This window comes from Heloderma suspectum, chromosome 2 (assembly GCF_057233095.1).
Source record: "Heloderma suspectum isolate Gila_16-S chromosome 2, 16-S_ref, whole genome shotgun sequence".
NCBI classification, from domain to species: Eukaryota; Metazoa; Chordata; class Lepidosauria; order Squamata; family Helodermatidae; genus Heloderma; species Heloderma suspectum.
The window spans coordinates 123,309,021-123,329,308 of record NC_139459.1 but is presented as its reverse complement, the minus strand read 5'-3'; the positions used below and the strand labels follow the sequence as shown (position 1 = coordinate 123,329,308).

The window sequence follows — 20,288 nt, the reverse complement described above, 5'->3', positions numbered from 1 at the left end:
CATGTCACTGCAAGCAAGCTCCCAGCAGTGGGCATGTAAGAGCAGGAAAGTAGGAGGAGACGAAAAAAACAATAAGATTGTAAGGAAAGGTGGCAGTCTCCCTCTAGTTTAAAAGGTTAGTGCATTCACACTACACTCCCTATTGGTTTGCTAAGGGAGTGAGTCCTAAGGCCTCCTTAGAAACTGCAAGGCTACTGAGCTCAGATAGAAGAAGCAGGCTTGTATTAAGGCAGATGATGGCAGCTTAGAAGATCCAGGGCACAGCTCAGAAGATCCGGGGCCCATGCCCAGGTGGGCCTTTTCCTAACACTGACAATGGCAGAAGGCATCCTAGCCAGACCTTAACCTTTTTGATTCCCGAGTCTATTGTATTATCCACCATGATCACCTTCCTCTGTGTCTCCTGGGTCAGGCCCTCACCTTGGGATCTAATCTCCTTTTACCTTATGTATCTGCCTTTTACCTTATGTATCTGCCTCCCTGGAAAGTTTTCTCCACTCTGTGTTCCTTATGGTTTTCCATTTACACTGGGGAAATTTTTTCTCTATTACTGATCATTTCCACTATCTCTATTACTGATCATTTCCACGGACACAACTGGCATGAAGGAGTCTAGGACTGCAGACTACACAAAACTGTCACATGGTCCCTGCTTTTCCTGGGTGATAGAGGGAACTTATTGTAGGGATCCCTTCCATACACCAACTCAGAAGGAACCTTCTCCGTAAGTAACAATGTTCCATTTTGCAACCCCACCATCCTAACCTCCTTTGATGGTGGTACATATAACAAGGCCTCGAAAGATTATTTCAACCTACAGGCAGGTTTACATGGGAGGAGCTTGCCTTTCAGATATCGTTTTGATATATTTTGCCTCTTACTCTTTTTCCCCCCTTAGATAAGTGACGTGCAAAAGAAACAAAAGAAGATGCAAGATTCCAAGAAAAAAGAACCCCAGCCAAAGCCACTGATGGGTAATAGAAAACTGTTGTGTATGAAATGCAAAACATATGCGTGCGATACGGACAGCATCAGAGTGATCGAGGTAAATTTACAGTGGAGCATTCCGACAGTTACACTGTGCAGTGTTTTGGTGCAGGGCAAACTCCTCCTTGACCAATGTTGTCACTTATAGTTGAGGGTTGGTGGTGGGGATTAGTAGTGTTGTTTTGCATTTTTTACTCTAAATTCTACAGTGGTGCTGGTAAAATTTTGTGCTCCAAATGAATTATGCAGCCTATAGCATGGAGCCACTGAGGACAATCTGTTGTGCAAGAGTAGGTTTTATATAGAGAGATCCCATGTGTGCAGTTGTGTTGTAGGCAGAGTAATGAACAAACCCCAAATCTGTCTTGCCCCTACGTAAATGCAGAGGCCCATTTTAACAAGTGATCAAGTTATTACAGGGGGTATGTGACTACTATTAGCTCATCTATATTCCCTTACCTAGTGGTGAGAGAAATCTTACCTCTCTGCTGTTGCTGTGAATTTATCATCAGATGGACAACTGGAGGATTAAAGGGGACTGGGTCAGCTAGGCTTTGCTTGTCCTGCATCCACCTCAATGCGGGAAGGCACAGGGTGCATTAAGTTGCCAAGGTGCTGAGTGGATCGCATCCCGTTTTGCTGTGCATTAGGCTTCTGTGACTGGGAAAGCCTGTGCTCAGAAAAGCCTGGTCTCTGGCTAGGGATGTCAGAGGAATCTGTGGAGCTTGACGAGCTTTTGTTGGCCGGCGCCCCGCCGACTTCATTCTGTTTTCTGCTAATTGGCCCAACTCAGTCTGCAGTGAGTTGAGCCAGTTGGTGATTTTCTGTATTTTTCAATTTACGCAAATTACGGCCGCGACCAAAAAAAGCTGCAAAGTCAGCAGGGTTTGGGGAAAATGAATGCAAGCCAAGTCGGGTGGGTTGGCGGAAATCCTTTGAGGCCAAGAAGTGCTGCATTTCCAAATGACAGACATCCCTCTCCCCGAATGGAGGATCCACTTGGTTTGGCCAAGGAGCAAATGATGTCAAGTGGGTATGGCCATGCCCACCTGACATCATACAGCCTGCTCAGGGCTGGGTGGGTGGGGTTCATCAGCCCCCATCCCAGTATGATTCTGCACTTCAGCTGTAGGGCATCCAAATTATTTTTGATGGAAACTGACAATTTCCTGATGCAAATTATCTTAGAACATTTTGCAGAAAACCCATATAAGTATGTGTGATAAATGCCATCTTTCACTATCTGGAGGCACATGCTTACATTCCACACAATCTATGAGGCAAAACTGACTTTACCTTGTCTGAAGTGAACATGGGAACTGGGAGATTTAGCATTGGTACATACATACACAACTGGCCACAGAATGGGTGAGAGGCTCAGCATTTGAGCTGATATGAAAGTCCTGTGAGTCTTATATCTCTGATGTTCCCACATACAAGACATCATTTGACATGCATGTATGAGTGAACCAGGCCTAAATGCATGAAGAATATTGGTGTAACTCCAGTGTGTTTGTTCTAGGGATCCCACCATACTGTCTTAGATGAAAATTTCCGGAAACGGTATAGAACAATGCCTCACAGCAAACCACGCCACTACGGCAATTTTGAGAAAAAATGCAAGGTATACTGCAATGCTGACAAATGCCATCATGACTGGGGAATCACGGTGAAGTACAGGGCATTTGAGGACCTGCCCATCATCAAAATCGAAAGCTTTTCAGTGGAGGATGTTGCCACGGGGAAGCGGTCATATTTCCGGAAATGGAAAGATGTTGATTTTGCAATGAAAGAATTTGATATTGAAGAAATGTCTGATTGAGATGCAGAACTGTTTGACCTGCTGTTTAATTTAGTCCTGAATGAACAAACACACCGTTATTTTAAAAGTCAACTGGTGGCTTACACAGAAAAAGGCTAAAATTGCCAGTTTAGGAGCATTAAATTTTGAATTTCAGTGACTGCAAATCCAGTATAAAATAGCATTGACATCCACTTGACTTTTAGTACTATTTGCTGTATATTAGTCAGCATTGCTTGATTAAAGTCCCTTCTGCAAAGACTTTTTTTTTAAACCACTTGAGAGCTTATTGTACTTGACTCTAATAAAATTGGTATCATTATTAAAACAGTCTATAGCTTTAACTTCTGCAGTTGGGTTTGAGATTGTTATTGCTCTGAAGGGCATCATGGACTGAGTGATTTGACAACATTAAATGTTTACTTGAAACCTGAAGATTCATTGGTTGTTTGCGAGAGGCTGGAAGGAAGAACTTCGTTAACGTATCTGTATTTTCTTCAAAGAAGCTCAGGGGGTGATATAAATGGGGATTTTGTTTATCAAGCTTGTAAAGGAAGTTAGGTTGAAAATAATGACTTCCCATGATCACCTACTAACACAGTTGAACAAGAATTCAGTACTCAAGCTGCTATGTCACCTGATGTGGTCTATCAAATAAAAGAAATATGGGAAAAATCATGCAATTTTCACCTGCCATTGTGGCACAACTTTAGTATTGCTCTGGGAATGCTTGGCTGCCAGTTAAGTATGTTTTCTTCCTGGCAGAGAGTTAGTGTCAGTTTTCGTACACTTGGCCATTTTGATTAAACTATCCAATATGTCACTGTAGTGATTGTGGCTGGGAAATAAGTCCATAGGTTCTGGGTGACTTGTTAACCACGGCAACAAGCCACCCAGCCAGCTTCACATGGCATGACAAGTTGCGCTTTTGAGGGTAATTATGTAAATCCCACCCGGCACGCGCAGGGTGGTTAACCAGCCACTATGGCTTATGAGCGTGTGAACCAAGCCATTGTGTGCCCTCCCTTTGCCTGTAGATCAGCTGAATATAGACAATAAATAAATACTGAGGCCAATAGGCTGTCTCACATTTCAAATTGAAGCATTTTCTGGTAGGTTAGGTTTATGTAGATAGTGGTGTATTTTGTGAAACGATTCAGCATTAGTTTGGGTTAGTAGGTCTCAATCATTTAGTTCAGCCTTCCCCAATTTGGTGCATTCTAGGTTTTTGGACTGTAACTCCCAACTTTGACCACTGGCCATGCTGGTTTGGCCTGATGGGAATTGTAGCCCCAAACATCTGGAAGGCACTAGATTAGGGAATGCTGTTTTAGTCTTTATAAACTAGATGAAATTGTCAAAAGGTAGATAATCCAGCAGTGGCTGTAATACAGCACATCTTACTATGTACCTCTGCAATCCCGGGAAGCAAATCGTCTTTCTATCCTCCTTATCACTACACAGCCTCGCTTTTGTTCTGGACACTCCAGCTTTACCCTGGCTAGAAGATGTAATCTCATCCTCATCTTTTCCTAGCCCCAGGCTGCTCAGTATGAACCAGCAGCATTGTTGAGAAACAGGACGGTGGGTAGCAGACTTGTGCATCTTGTTGCTTGGGTAGTAGCTGATGCTGTTCTTAGGCATCCTACCAAAAGGGATGCACAACCCCTAATCGCTTGTCAGTGTTTTATCTCATACAGCTGACAAAGGAGTATAGACACTGTTTCACTGGCAGACAATTGGAAGAGGGGAGTTGCGGTGGGAACACCAGCTCTGTTTTGCTGTTATGCCATAGAAAAGCTGTTTTCATATTTGGACGCAGCAATCTGGGATAAGGTGGGGAGGGAGGCAAGAGAATCTGTACTAAAGGCCTGGCTAGCTGTGGCCAGGGATGGCTGGTGGTGGCTTTATTTAGCCATTTTCTCCCACTGACTCCAATCGGAGGATATTTACTACGACATCTCTAGGGCTGGCTCTGGGCCTGATTTATGGATGCCCTGGGGGATAGCCCCCACCCCTGAATGCCTTGTTTCTGCCCATGCACCCTGGTACAGCAATGGCAGCAGACACCAAAGAGGCCCTCAGTGGTGGGTCTCCCTCTCTGCGGAGGCCAAAAACCTGCACCATCCTAGGGTCTCAGCCACCTTCCCTGGGAGCATAACATCGTTCCTCAAAGGGACCTGCACACCCATCAAACAAAATTCATGCCTCAGTCTTAAAAAAAGAGGCCATACAATTTTTCTTTTTGAAAATAGATTTAAATTTTATTATAAATGGCCTTTAAGCTTCCCCACCCCCAATGATTCCCCCCCCCCCCACAACGAAGGCGATGAGAAACGAGGATGGAGCATAAGAGAAAACATTCACCTTCTGAGGGAGAAGAGCTAAGCCATTTAGTCATTTCAGCAGTATTAGATGTTCAAGGAAGGATTCTGATTAGCTGTTTTAACAGAAAGGAAACAATAGCAGTTGAGTATTAATTTCTCAGACCTGTCAGAAAAAACTGTAATGTCAGTTTCTGTAAAAAATCTTGAAAAGGGTCACATGATGCCTTAATAAGGTACTGTGGGCAGGATGAGTAAAAAACACACGCACACACAGCCAGGCTGTTTGGTGTGTAAGGTGCCTAGACTCTCATTCTAATAGTGTAAACATACACTTGAGTAATACAACCCCTATGCACTTAATTCACTTTAGGATTTAGACACCATATGTATAGTTTTCCATCATTACTGTGCATTTCTCATGATTACTGTGCATTCTCATCACAAAAAAGGCAGGTTTCATAACAACTGGTCACTGGCACAGTCACGTTTTCGACTAGGATGCCATTTTGCGAATCATATAGTTCAAGATGCCGCCATTACGGAAATAAGTGAGCTCCACATCTGTGTCAAACCTCATGATGGCTTGGAAGGTTTTCCCTGTATCCAGCTGGTGAGAAGACAAAAAATATCAGAACTTTAGCAAGCATGCTTACTCTCAAAAGAAAGGGAGTTAGCTGATGTATCCAGAATTTTAAAAGATTGTGGTGAGGGCTAAAACAGCTTCGTTAGGTAAACATACAATCCCAGTCCAATATAAACCATGGTTGATTGGACTTGGAATAAGCCATGTGCCTCATAAGCAATCTCCTTGCCCCCACTCCCACCCTTTGTGTGCCCAGCTTCAGAAAAGCTTTTCTGATTTCTTAAACCACAGTTTCCTGTGACATCTGAACTGGGAAACTGTAGCTTTTAAGGGCTCCCGCCATACCAGGTTCCCCACTTTTGGCTTAGGCCACGCACACTGCCAACTCCGCCCCCACCCCTGGAATGAGACCCTTGACATAAAGAAGGCTCCCCACCTCCACCTTACAACATCACTGTAGCACCACTGGTAGAATCTCTTACTTTGATCTGAACGTTCATTCTGGGCACGAGCTCCTCGGGAATGATGATGGTGTAACGTTCCCGCCCTGTCAGCCCTAGACTCTCAGCATCCTCACCAGGCAAATACTGCAGGGGAATCACTCCCATTCCCACCAGATTACTACGGTGAATCCGCTCATAGCTCTCTGCAAGGACTGCTTTGATGCCCTTAGAAAGACAAAAATGCAGTATCAACAACTGCTTAAGCCTTAGACCAAAACCATATCTCAGGTGTGTTCAACCTCTTTCAGCCCAAGGGCCTAATGCCGTTTCAGAGAAGCTCTTGGGGGCCACATTCCAGTGATGGGTGGAGCTGAAAGCAAAAGGGGCAGGCTAAAAAATACCAGCATACTTTAGCTTAACACTCTTACTTCCAGTACCTAATCCTTCTGAGGAGCATTTCAAACTTTCAGAATGGGGGGGAAACTGCACAAAACCTGGGAAACCACCAAACAATCGGTAGTAAGGGGGAAAGTGGGTGGTGCCAGGAGAAGGGCTCAGGGCATCAGGGGAACCCTGGAGGACTCAACTGGAACTCCAGGCAGGCTGGATTTGGCCCTTGGCCGACCAGCTCAGAAAAGTGGCACATGTTGCCTCACAGGCATTTTCAAAACCCTCACAAAAGAAAGTTGCAAACAAACAAGCCAGACCTAACACACAAATGCACAGACCCAGACACACATATCCTGAAGGAAGGTGCTTGTATTTAATAAAAAAGGGACATAAACAGGTAAAGGGCAAGAATACAGACACTAAAACATCCCAAATACGTATTGTAGTAAGATTACAGGCAAGTGAAACAGAAAGAGGGAGAGTTCGATTGGTACATAAACCTGGCTTGTTTTGGAATTTATTTTGTTTCAAATGTCTGAAACCAAAAACCTGTTTACAACTGCTTAACCAAGCCGCACACATTTCTCTCTTCGGATTACACTAAGGCAAAACACCCATCTTATCTTTTGCCAGCAACAGAACATTCCACTCAAGTTGATGTCAACAGCAGAACTCCCACCAATTTTAGTGGATTTAGCATTGGAATGATTTGTGGTTGAGGTGTTTGCCAAAAGGGCAGGTAAAGTCAGGTCCAAAAGGAGGGAAACCGCTCCAGTTTTCAGTATCAGAATTTCAATTCCTGCTCCCTAGTTCTGTTTTCCTGCTTATGCTCAAGAAAACACAAAGTCTTCTATAGATCATTACTTAATCTTAAACATTTCCAGATTATCTATCAGTCATCTGGTCCGTCTTTCTGTGTGTAAAATCTATAAAATCATTTGCAATTTGTATATGTTGCTAGTTACCGTGTCTGGGTTTTCTCACTAATGTTCCTGACTGCTATTTAGAGCCAGTTGCTGAAATAGGATGGTTACTGCTGATGTGTGTTTCTGAAATGCATCTCTCTAGTAATATCTCAGACTCAGAAACCTATGTGGCCCAGGAACATGACATCATTACTCCCTTCAACTGAGGTGGTCCTTTACTGGAAGCCAACTGACCAGCGCAGGGAGTAACCATATCCTACACTCCTCTCACATGATTTCTGCTTATCCTATTGTTTGGGAACAACACAGGCCAACCATGCAGCAGTGCCTGCCACACTGCGCATGTAGCATAAGAAAAGGCCTTGGGTCTTCCAAATCATTATCAACATACTATTTGCTGGACAAACGCATTTGTCATCCCCAAAAATATTTTTTATAAAGTTTCCAGCAGTTTTCTAAATGCCAGGCACCAACTGTCATAAAAAGCTCATTTAAAGAAAAAACCCAAACACCCAAATTTTAAATCTGAAGTTGCATTTGCAAAGTTCGGTCGGTTAGTAAACTTGCAGAGAAATGCAACCCTGCTCGGATTTTGCAGCTCAAACTTGTCCAAAAGCGTACGCTCCTAATCCCCCTTTTGGAAGCAGCAAACAATGCATCGGTAATGCGGAGGCAGTGTAATAATTATTTGTGGGGTTCAAGGCTGAATTTTTTGGCAGATGGCAAATGCGCTAAACTTGAGTTTGATCTTCGCCAGCTGTGGAGTGTTCTGAGACAAGGATGCAATAAATGTCAATGGCAAAGAGTACACCTGAAAAGCCACTACTGCTAAAAAGAGCCCCCTGCTCACCAGCAGAAATGGTCCCTTGGCAGCCCAGTCCCGGGAGCTTCCTGAGCCATACTCCTTACCAGCCAGCACGATGAGTGGCTGGCCTGCTTGCTGGTACCTCTCAGAAGCGTCAAATACATCAAGCTGTACAAATGATACATGATGGTACAAATGATGTCAGTTAGCAAGAGCAATGAAACAATAGATAAAACTCAAGTTGCTTCCAGACGAGGCTTTAATGGTGAAATCGCACTGCCTCCTTCATGGAATTTTATGGGGAGGTCCAGACAATGTCGTCTTTCCATTGTAACCCTCCTGTGTTTTCCCTGCCACTTCTTCTGTCTTTTTTTCTTACCAGAAAAAAACCCAGTAAGGAGGAAAAGGCAGAAGGGCTGCACAATGGCTTTTGATTAGTAGCGCTAGCTCTCTGTCTGGAAACACCCTCTATTACTTCCATGCCTGTTGAAGGAATTGGGGGTAAAAATAAGGAACTGTAAAAATATCATTTTCTCCAGTCCATAAACTTGTTTGCCCAGTTAAAACAAATTTCCTAGTAGGGTTAGATAACATCACAAAAGGTAAACAGACAAAAGTCCTTCGCAGAGGTCACCCCCCCCCCCTGAGTGAAGGGAGACTGGTCTACTGGCTCCATCCCCAACATCCACATATTGATCACAAATTTATGTCTACCCACAAGCATGGAGGAGTATGCACACAGGCTTCCATGAAATCGGTAACCGTGTCCAGCTGGGGTTTCCCATTGCATGGAAGTGGACACACGATCCATCTGTTGACAATGCCGGGGGCGAGTGTGCCAGGAGTTTAGTTCTTATCTGTTGGACTGTTGTTAAAGACCTGTAGCTATGGTTTGCCTATCTGAGAAACAGACAGTAGATTCTAAAGACACGCTAAAGCAACCTTCCCTAACCTGGTGCCCTCCATATATTTGGGACTACAGCTCCCAGCATTTCTGAGCACTGGCTATGCTGGCTTGGACTGATGGGAGTTGAAGTCCTAAACATCTGGAGGGCACCAGGTTGCAGAAGGCTAGGTTAAAGGAATGGAAATATCCTGTTCAAAGGCTATCTGGAAAGAGCAACGCCATTTACAGTGCAATCCTATGCATGTCTACACGGAAGTGAGTCCCACTGAGTTCAATGGAACATAATGCAAGGTCAATGGGTATAGGAATGCAGCCAAGTGGGATTGAGGCCATTCATGCTGTGTGCAGTCAAATTGCCACAAATAGCTGGAATTTGGCATGGCAAAGGAGTGAATACAACACTGAAGAAAGGATCGTATGAACGCCGTGTTGAGATCATGACACAGCAAAGCCTTCTAGGAATGCTACTGAATTGTGGTCAAGGTATTATTCACTGGCAGATTTACAGGTCTGTCGATAGTGGAACATAAGTGAAATTAAATGTTGTGTCTACTGAAATGCTGATGGGTTCTGCTGCACATCTGTAAGATGTCCTCCTTGCAGGCAAGAATGCGGGGGGTGGGTGGGGTAGGGTGGGCTTCAAATAAGCACTTGCCCCTAGTCTTCTCTCTGTGCTCCCACAGGGCCCCAGCCGAGTCATGATCCCAGAGGAGGAATTATTGGCCAGGCTTTCCCCCTTTCATTCTTATCTCTCATGTGGCCAATTGTCCCTAATGTAATGTGTAGCTCGGCCTAGTCACAGTCACAGGCCACCCCACTGCCTTATTTCTGATTCTGCAAAATCTTCCTAGGAATCAGCTCTAATGGGTAAATCAAGACGAATGCACTGAATGCCCTGTCCGGCTCTTTGTAACACATTTATACTGATGCAGGTGAGCCTTCTACACAAAAAAGTGTCAGGCAGGACTCTTTCCTCCATACTGAGTCCTTTGCACAGCTATTTTCTGAGTGCTGATGATGTTCAACAATTAACATGATGGTGTTATTACAGCTCTGCAAATATACTGGCTGGGGAAAGACTCCTCAGACACTGCTCTTTCCAGGCTCTACTGGCTACAGTTCTCAAGGTCTGCTCTCTGTGCAATCCCACAATAGTGCAGGCCAAGGCACGGAATCTTGTAGAGCAGGAATGGGGAACCTGTGGCTCTCCAGATGTTGCTGGCCAACAACTCCCATCATCCCTGACCATTGGCCATGTTGGCTGATGGGAGCTGGGAGTCCAACAGGTTTCCCACCCTGGTATAAGATCTCTGGAAAAAGGAGAAGGCGCTCCAATTTCTCTGCCTGGCTAAGAATTCAGTATGTGTGGCAGAAGTCAGACTTCCCCAACCTGACATGGTGTGGAGAATGTGGATAGGGAGACATTTTTCTCCATTTACTAGAACCCGGGGTCATCCCATGAAGCTGATGGGTGGGAGATTCAGGACAGATAAAAGGAAGGACTTCTTCACGCAGCGCATAGTTAAACGATGGAATTCGCTACCACAGGATGTAGTGATGGCCACCAATTTGGATGGCTTTAAAGGGGGTTGGACAAATTCCTGGAGGAGAAGGCTATCGATGGCTACTAGCCCTGATGCCTATGTGCTACCTCCAGTACAAGAGGCAGCGAGCCTATGTACACCAGTTGCCGGGGAGCATGGGTGGGAGGGTGCTGTTGCACTCATGCCCTGCTTGTGGGTTCCCGGTCAACAGCTGGTTGGCCACCGTGAGAACAGAATGCTGGACTAGATAGACTCTTGGTCTGATCCAGCATGGCTCTTCTTATGTTCTTATGGAGCTTATCCTCCAGATGCGTTCCATTAGAACTCCCATAATCCCCCACCCATGCTGCCTGGGGATGATGTTGTTCGGAGTCCAACACATCTGGATGGTGCCAGGTTAGGGAAAGCTGGGAAAGGGAAAGAACCCTGTTTTTTTTCCAACTGCTGCAAGCTAGAAACTTGGGGGACAGTTTCCTTCTAAATAAAAGCTACAGTTTACACCTGCAGCAGCTATTAAAGCCAACTGGCAATTATGTACGCCTAAATAGCAACAGCTATTACAGCTCTTGCAAGTCAATATAGGTCTCTTTAGCCTAGCTGAAGAAGCATCCGTTGAAGCCCTGCCTGGAAGGAGACCATTTTGCTGCAGGAGCAAAAGCCAAACCCACTCTAACACAGATGTAAGCCCAACGCAGACGGGATGAACACTCACGGTTTCGTCAGATGGGAAGTGGATGGTTTGGGGGGCTTGCTTCTTGAGGAACTTGTTCAACAGGCGTATGTTTGCAAATGTTCCTCTTGCCATGACAGCGTCGTTGCCCCGGCGCGAGCCATACGAGTTGAACTCTCGAGGAGTTAGGCTACCAAGACAAAAAAAAAGAGAGACAAGCAACTCTCAGTTCTAAGAACTAGAAGGCTTTTGTCTTAACCCCCAAAGAACAGAGCTTTCCTATAGGTGCTCCATCACGGGGCCCAAACTTTCTCCAGTTCTCATTTCTCACTTTAAACAGAAAATCAGGCCAACTGCGCGGCCATTGGCCATGCTGCCTGGGTACGATGGGAGTTGTAGTCCAATGTAACTGGACAGCATGAGGTTGGGAAGGCTGGGCTAGATAGTCACTCAACCAGCTTTTGTTTAATCCCTAATGGTAAGGATCAATGAGCATTCTTCGTATGGAAAAAAAAAGGCATAACCATGGTGGTCTGGTGAGGGGCACAGAGAGGAATCCACAAGCAACACTCATGTAATACTTTTTGTGAGGACCAATTAAAAGGTCACAAAGAGTGAGCAAGCTTTTGAGTCCCCCCAAAACTTTTCTTCAGACTAGATGATGTTCAGAAAAAACAAAAAATAAAGAGAAGAAAAAAAGATCAGGGCATGATAGGAACCCTCCCCCCGATATTGGGGAATTGTATTGGTTAGGGAGGTTATGGGCCCCCCTCCTATGGGCTGGATGATATTAGCAGGCAGGGCCCCTGCCTCTTGACATCATTGGGTCAAGCACCAGCTGGCCAACAGGATGGCTTCACTTGTCTCTTGCCTTCCCCATGCGATGAGAGTGAGGGACAAGTGGAGGGCACTTGGCTGGATCCTTGAGGGGCTGTCTGAGCCCTGTGGTTGGGACTCAGCTGGCTCCTGACACTGCCACCTGGGTGAACCACTGGCCTTGCTTCTCCCCTTCCCGCTCAGGGTCTCCTGAAAGTGTTGGCTGAGTGAGCAGCCGGCTTTGTATGGGGCAGGCAAAGGACGAGCAGTACGCACTCAGATGGAACCCTGTTGTTATCTCCAATCTGTGACTGGAGATAACAAGGTGATTCCCCTTCCTGCCACTCACCCTCCCATTGTTTTGTTGCAGCAGCTAAAAATCACACTGTGATCAGTGTGTATAATTTGCAGAGGAGAGTAATTTGATGATGGGTTGGATTCAGGTTCTGCCTTCTGTGGACAGAAGGGCTCTGCTCACAGAAGGTGCATCTACCTGCACTGCAGGGATGGGGGAGTCCTCTCCTGTTAGCCCACTTGCAAGTGCCTAAATCTGTATCTCACTCAAGATACACAATGTGGTATTGCTATATGAGTGCTAAGTATTATAATTGTACACAAAACACAGCAGGCTTGAATGGGAGAGGGCAAAATCAACATCCAAAACCATTTCCACTGCTTCCTCTCATACACTTTTTGACTCACCCCCTACTGGTTAAGTAACGGGCAGCTGGGCTGTTTCTTGCTATATTCCCAGCAGGAGATATATGATCAGTGGTCACTGAATCACCAAAATTGAGCAGGACGTAGGCGTCGACGATGGATTTAGGGGGATGGAGCTCCATAGTCTGAAAGAACACCACACACATAAGTACCGTTTGGAAAGCATCAATTGTGCAACCGGATGAAGGGCAGAAGATATATGGAGAGACAAATGTGCAAATGTTGCCTCAACCCAAACTCCAAAAGCCAAAAATAAATAATGCCGGGGCAGCTTTGATCAAATCTGGAAAGTCCTTAGGACTGCTTTTTCCGCCCCCTGCCCATGATATTTTTTTCACAACTAGCTTTGTGCAGCAATTGGAAAAAATATTTATGGATTTTTAACTCCCTCTGAGCCTTCAAAACAAGTAGTGCTCCAAAACAAATCACCAGAACGCTTACTGCTCCATGTTTCCCAGTCAGATATAATTCTAGTGATTTCCTAACTGTGATTAGGAAATTGGGAGCAAGCCAAGGCCTCACATGCTCCCTCCTGCCTTCACTCATGTATCTTCCCTTCTACCTTTCCTATGTTACACCCTGGCCTGGCCAGCTTTGGGTTGTACGTGTGTAAGTATGAATTGTACGTGTGTAAGTATGAATGAGTAGTAAGATTTGCTACTGCAATTCCTCAAGGTGTGGCTGGCATCCCCACAACATCTGCTGTCTTGGTAAATAAAGCTTTAAATGAGAAACCATGGTGTGCTCTTTCAAATCCGCCTCTAAAGGTCCTGGGAGTTTTAGCCTGGTGACTCGAGGCTCCTGTTTTCAGTGGTAAAACTGGCCACCCTCCCCACTCCATTACCATTTCCATCGCCCTCTACACGTGGAGGGTGACTTTCCCTTTAGGTTCTCTGCATGATTTCCCAGAATTCCAAATTGTAGGAGGGGTCTCCATGAATAGAAGAGGCTTTTCCCCTTCAGAAAACCACCCTCCTCATGTAGCGGGTGACAGGCAGAAGCAGTGAAGGGGGCAGGGCTAGTGCACTTCTCCCGCTCCTCATGTGTTTACTCTACCCACTTTAGTAATGCCTGAATAGGGCGAATGTGAAGGTCGTAAACTGAGCGTGTTACCATGAAAACGGACTTCTGTAGAATACATCCGTGCTACTTCAGATATTTCTGCTAATGCAGCTTAATGAATGGCATTTAAGTCTTCCATGCTCTCCTCTGCCAGCACACATTGGTCCTCTTTAACAAATGTCTCAAAACATCTGTGTGCATAATCCTTTTAGGGGTAACAAGCCAAGGGAAGCAGGTATTAGCCAGACACAATCTGGGATAGCCAACTAAGAGAGCCAGTGGTAGCGCTTATTTGAGATGGATGAAACTGCCAATTGCATTTTCTCGCTGTTTCTTGTTTTTCCAGTCTTAATTTCATTTCATTCCTAACTTTGAGTATTTCTCGGATTGTAAATATGGTCCTTGTTTCATCTTTTGAGAAAAAAGTCCATATGGAAATTCATTTTTGTGCGCATTTCTCCTAATATGTAGGCACTTTTGCCTAATATACACATTTTTGCAAGCAATTTTTTTTAACATAATGCATTTTAAATGTATTATATTCACTAATATAATTATTTTTGTGTGCACTTTCCTGTAATATACACATTTTTGACTGGAAAACTCCACTGCAAAATTTGGAGAAGGGTGAATTTCAAAGGCTAGGTGCGTTTTGGTTCACATATTGGTTCAAAAGTGCAAAATTAGGTCAGTATGCATTAAAATGAGAACTGTACTAATACCTCCCCCATCCCTAGTGATAACAGGAGGGAGTCTGTCAGGCAGCAATTCCTCTAAGGGGTAACATTTGTATATAAATTAATTTCAAGGTGTAATTAAAAAAAAAAACAATGATGCCACAGAATCCTATTGTTCACTTTTCCTTTCCAGCCACACTTGGAGAAAGAGCTTCTTTAAGATTAACAGTCAAAACAAGCCAGAATGGATTCATGTGCATGTGTGTGCACACACATGCACACGCACACACATGCACACGCACACACATGCACACGCACTGTAGGGTGGGGAGCAATAAAAAAATCTAATGGAGGGGAAAAGGGAAACGATTCAGCACTTACCAGATTTTCAAAAAATGGGGGAGATTTAATATATGTAGATTTTGGATTCCAAGCATATAGCTTGTCTGATGGGACATCTAAATCATTCCAAGATTTGTTTATTGTCTGGGGGAAAAAAGGAGAGAGATGTAAGATAGAAAATACATTTTTTTAAAAAAAATAAAAAATTATATCCCTCTCAGAGCTCTTGAGGAAAAGAGGCCAATGCAGGCCCTGTTTTACATATTGGCAAACCCGAAGCCCAGAGATGCTATGCAATTGGCCCTCTGTGGCTCAGCAGAGAGCAAGGCTCTTATAAGCAACATACCCAATGCCGTGCTCTAGGTATCTGAGGAAACACTGTGTTCGTGTCTTCCTTTCCAAGTGAATTGCTCAAGGAAAAACCTACTCACAAAGTAAGTTCCTTGATTCACAATGAGAAGCTTTTCTCCTACTGAAAAGCAGCCCAAACTATTCACAGAGACACACTTGCATAGAGAATAAGCAGCAATCCTGGATAAGCATCATCCAGTTATGTTGTGTTCTCAGCAGGTGAGGATGGTATAAGCCCAGGGGTGAAAGATGGCCTGCTCATATGAAGCAGGTACAGTACAAGCAGGAGCACATTAAGCTAACAAAACACTGTTGTTGTTGTCGTCACAGTAAGATTGAAGTAAAACAGTATGAAGTCAATCAGCGCTGGATGTACCGCACAAAACAAAATTACAGCCAGTAACTGGATGTACTGCACAGAGTAAGATAAAATCCAGAAAAGCTGATTTTTGTGACCTGCAGAAATCAGGAACATTTGCACACTCTTATTTTGCACGATTCTGAAGTTTTTACTAATTAGCATAATTTATTCTGGCATTGCTAATGAGAGGCAAGGGCATAGAAACCCTGCACCTGGCTACTAGAAGTTTTGTTCATCCACCCCTCTGGCCTCTCAGATTTTAGCAAGCATTATCCATACACTTCCAAGCAAATCTTCACAACCATAAGGGCTAGAAACCTTCTTTTAAAAACCACTACCAACAGAAAGTATACAGAGATTCAAAGGGCACTAAATTCTGCTCCCAATTTTCCATTCCATGCTTTTTCTTCCCTCCTGCTGTTCACACAGGAGGCACACATGCAGCCCTGGACACCCCCACCCCCCCCCGCTGGAACACTTTACTAATAGTGAGAATCTGCAGCACAGAGTACAGTATTTGTGAGGGTAATACATCAGCATAGTTTTGGTCAGGCTAGGACACAAGACAGTAATCTAATTTGATGAAATCTAATTTGAGGGTAGGACCTGAACCAACAGGTTCAAATTACAAGAAAGTGGATTTTGACGAAATATTAGGAAGAACTTCCAGATGGTATAAGCTATTCAATGGTGGAACAGATTACCTTGGAAGGTGGTGGATTAGCCTTTGTTGGACGTTTTTAAGAAGAGGATGGACGGATCTCTATTAGAGCAGTGGCTGCAGGTGCATGGTGCCACACGGGCACCTCCAATGGTGCCCCTGAAGGGACCCCTGATGTGGTGCCCACGGGCACCTGCAAAACTTTTATTTAAATTTCCCCCAGTTTTTTAAAATATATGTTCATCTATTTGTATACATATCCATAGCAGCGAATACATATGAAATGCATACAACCTTCTAGTGATTATACGTAGGCTTCAACAAAAGCGGACAAATATCCAAATAAGTATCCATTCGAAGGTGGCATCTATATGCCACCCATTCAAATATTGAAAACGTCATAAGGTCCTCAACCCATTGCATTATAGGAAGTGAGTGTTTATCCTTCCAAGGTTGTAATATCAGACTTTTGGCTGTCAAAAGGGAGCAGAAAATCCATTTACACTGACCGTTCATTAATTTCCACGAAGCAGGTAAATCATTTAAAAGAGCATGTACATCAGTGAATATTAAAGACCATTCCAGTACAATATTTATATGTGTAATAACCTCCCCATAAAAAGAAGCAACGATTGGACGTTGACAAAAGCTTATGTTTAAAAGAAGCATTAGCTGTATTGCACTGCCAGGATTAGCCAAATTAGACAATCCCTTATTGAAGAGACGTTGCAGTGTCCAATAGGCACAAAACAACAGGTTTTGCTGAGTAAGATGCAGCCTGAGATCCACAGATGCGACAGGCAGAAGCCAAAGCGGCGATCCACTGGTTAGGCATTTTGTGGTGGTGCCCAGAGTAGTTTCTCGAAGTCCCAGCTGTGCCCAAAAGGGGTTCAAAAAGGTTGGAGACCCCTGTATTAGGGATTCTGTAGTAGTGGATTTTCTGCATTGGCACGGGGTCTGACTAGGTGACCTTTGAGGTCACTTCAAACTCTAGGATTCTACAGTTCTATAATCAATCTGTTCTATAAAGTGCCAACTGAAATTTGAATGACACCAAACATCAGCAGGATGTTAACTCAGAACAGAAGAACAGAGAAATGTAGGGTATTCAGTTTGAAAGCAGCAAATAATGTAGTTGCTCTAATTCAGGGATAGGCAACGTGACATAGGTGGGCTCCAGTGCACTCTTGGACACCTTTTCTTGGCGCTCACCGAGGTGCTCCACCCCTCCCGCTTTTTAATATTATTGTTTTTTTTAATAACTATTTTCCTTCCTGGTAGCTGGGATTGCTTCAAAGCAATGCGAGGACCCCTAGCTGCCCTCATCTTCTTTTCCCATGAAGGCCTCTGGGACACATGCGGGGCTCAGAGCCATTCTGACGAAATGAAGATGGCAGGTGGCTGCAGGCCTATGCTTTCATCTACAGCATGCCCATTTTGAGGTGGCGCCCTGGACAGTTTCTCAAACTGCCAAAGGTGCCCATGGGCCCAAAAAGGCTGCCTATCCTTGCTTGAAGTTTTAATACAAAGCATTACCTCTATTTTCTGGTAGACCTCTTTAAACATCCCTGGAATGACATACTGGCGCTCAACAGCTTGGATCTCATCTCTCATGGGCCAAATGTCTTTTAGAAAGATCTTCTTCCCTTGTGCATTTATGCCTGCAATAAATTGAGTACACTGGCTTTACACGATGATGAAAGCAAAATTCGGAAAATGTGTACGTACAGGGCGCACACCCAGACTATAATAGTTGCATTGATAAAAGATGTAGTATGTTTGGAATACGGCAGGGGTGGGTAACCAGTGGCATTCTAGATGCTGTAGGACTTCAACCCCCATCATCCCTGACCTTGCTGGCTGGGGCTGAGGGACGTTGAAGTCCAACAACATCTAGACGGCCATGGGTTCCCTAGACCTGGCGTAGGGTAAGAGCCATGGGATTATGGAAATTGAGCCTTTTTGATTATACACATACACTTTCTGGATTCTGACTTATTTAAAATCGATTGCTTCAGAAAGGGGAAATATTTCCAAGCGACGTCTTACCTAGAGGTTCCTTCTCAAAGTCAATCCGGATGGTCCCTGCAATGGCATAGGCTATTACCAATGGTGGGGAGGCCAGGTAATTGGCACGAGTGTTTGGATGGACCCGGCCCTCAAAGTTCCTGTTTCCAGACAGCACGCCCACAGCAACGAGGTCTCCCTGCACATGGGGAAGGATACAGGGGAACACACACACTGAAAAGGGCAACAGTTTTGCATTGCACACACCCAGAAGACCTGGGCAACGGGAGAAAGAGTGTTGCTGAGAGCATCTATTTCCCTTTAGAAAAGCCACCGATGTTCCTCGAAAATTGCTATATTCATGCCTCCCTTCCCCACCGTCCTCCAGCTCTCCACAGAAACACAAAAGACACCTGCAGGATGAAGGGTTCAAGATGTTCATTTAACAGTGCTTCCAAGTTGGTTTGAATGGTAGGTGGTATGGCAAGAGCATCTTGTTTATGGCAGACTGACCCAGCTTTGGGCCCAGGAAGCAGAATGCAGCCCACCTAGCAAGGTATTGTTGCCTCCCAGTTGTTTAGCAATCCCTTGGCTCTGCCAGTCCAGACAGGCAACGGAAACAGGCTCTCCCCTGGGAAGCTGCCATACATAGCCGGTGGGCTGCATATAGCTTGGTGGGTTGCAAGTTCTAGAGGTCTGTTTTAATTCAAACTGCATATGCCCAGAGAATTGAAGTAGGGGTGCAGAACCTCAGGAGCAGGGGCCAAATCTGGCCTTCTGGGGTCCCGATCTTGGCCTCTGGGTATTCCCAGAAGGCCCTAACCACTTCCCCAGGCCCCACCTCTTTCCCTCAACCATGGATTGTTCCCCTCCCCTTGTTGAAATGCCTCTCCTAAAGGTTAGTTAGTGGCAGTTTAAGCTCGAAGCCAATATATGCTGGTATATATATGCTGGTCCTGTTCCTTCTGCCTGTGGCCCTGCCTGCCACCGGAATGTGGCCCCCAAGACCTTCTCCAAAATGGAATTTGGCTCTCGGGCCGAAAGAGGCTCTGCGCCCCTGCTTTGAAGGCTGGGTAGCACCCCTGCTTTAAATGATTACCAATGGTTGACTGCAATATTGTAAATACACAGGGTTCTAACAACTATAGGTTACGACACCAATTCCTGAGCTGGTTTCGGTGAATCAGTTTCTATAAAATAGCCCATGGCAAAGTTTCCCAAGAAATTCTGCATTTGCACAATTGGTTCAACATAGGTCAAGTCCCTTACATTTCAGCACCGTCTCATTAATCCAGAGTTCCCACATCACATAGTGTTCACTGGGCCTGATTACAGTGTATTAAATGGTATTAGCTAATCTGATTGGCTGGGAATAATCTAGGTGTGGTAGGTCTTTAAACTCAACCCCACGATGCTATTTGATACGCCAATGTATTCAGATACAAATCTGTAGTATGCTGATGTGATTTAAAAAAGATGTGGAGGATGTCAATGCTACATTTGATTCTGACACGCGTGTTTCAGGACATAAGTCAACGTCACTTGTAATACCCACAAACTGTGGTCCAGTTGAGATCGGACCCAATTTCAGAAAGGCTTACTGTGATGATGCAGCAGCACCAGCTCCAGCGCTTTAAGGGAGACCACTGGCAATGGGTCCTCTGCCTTTCTTTTTAAGCTGCAACCACACATTCTAGATCAGCCTGATTCAGGAGTGAGGGTGCTTCTCCCTTCAACATATTGTAAGGTGTCAAAGGACTAAAAGCAGGGGTACTGAACTTCTTTCAGCCCACGGGCCAAATTCCCTTTTGGAGAAGCTCTTGGGTGTCGCAGTCCAGTGGTGGGTGGGGCTGAAGGCAATGAGGTGTGGCCAAAGGGAAAAGGGACGGAGCCAAAAATACTAATGTA

General features: G+C 44.8%; 2 protein-coding genes across 4 annotated transcripts in view; one reads left to right on the top strand and one right to left on the bottom strand.

The window, feature by feature from the left end:
• Positions 1 to 3,116, top strand: part of RIGI (RNA sensor RIG-I) — a 38,287-nt gene extending 35,171 nt beyond the window's left edge. For both annotated transcript variants that reach the window (XM_084834635.1, XM_084834637.1), the window contains exons 17-18: positions 899 to 1,045; positions 2,510 to 3,116. In XM_084834635.1, coding sequence (XP_084690761.1) covers positions 899 to 1,045; positions 2,510 to 2,809 — 447 coding nt within the window. In that variant the 3' untranslated portion in view covers positions 2,810 to 3,116. The remainder of the gene's footprint in view (positions 1 to 898; positions 1,046 to 2,509) is intronic.
• The window catches only part of ACO1 (aconitase 1), a 65,797-nt gene continuing 48,316 nt past the window's right edge, over positions 2,808 to 20,288 (bottom strand). The window contains exons 14-21 of one of the 2 annotated variants that reach the window (XM_084834638.1): positions 18,423 to 18,579; positions 17,910 to 18,034; positions 15,040 to 15,144; positions 12,902 to 13,044; positions 11,426 to 11,573; positions 8,308 to 8,430; positions 6,181 to 6,366; positions 2,808 to 5,722 (exon numbers count right to left, since the gene is read on the bottom strand). In XM_084834638.1, coding sequence (XP_084690764.1) covers positions 5,609 to 5,722; positions 6,181 to 6,366; positions 8,308 to 8,430; positions 11,426 to 11,573; positions 12,902 to 13,044; positions 15,040 to 15,144; positions 17,910 to 18,034; positions 18,423 to 18,579 — 1,101 coding nt within the window. In that variant the 3' untranslated portion in view covers positions 2,808 to 5,608. The remainder of the gene's footprint in view (positions 5,723 to 6,180; positions 6,367 to 8,307; positions 8,431 to 11,425; positions 11,574 to 12,901; positions 13,045 to 15,039; positions 15,145 to 17,909; positions 18,035 to 18,422; positions 18,580 to 20,288) is intronic. The other variant, XM_084834639.1, reaches the window with a different exon arrangement.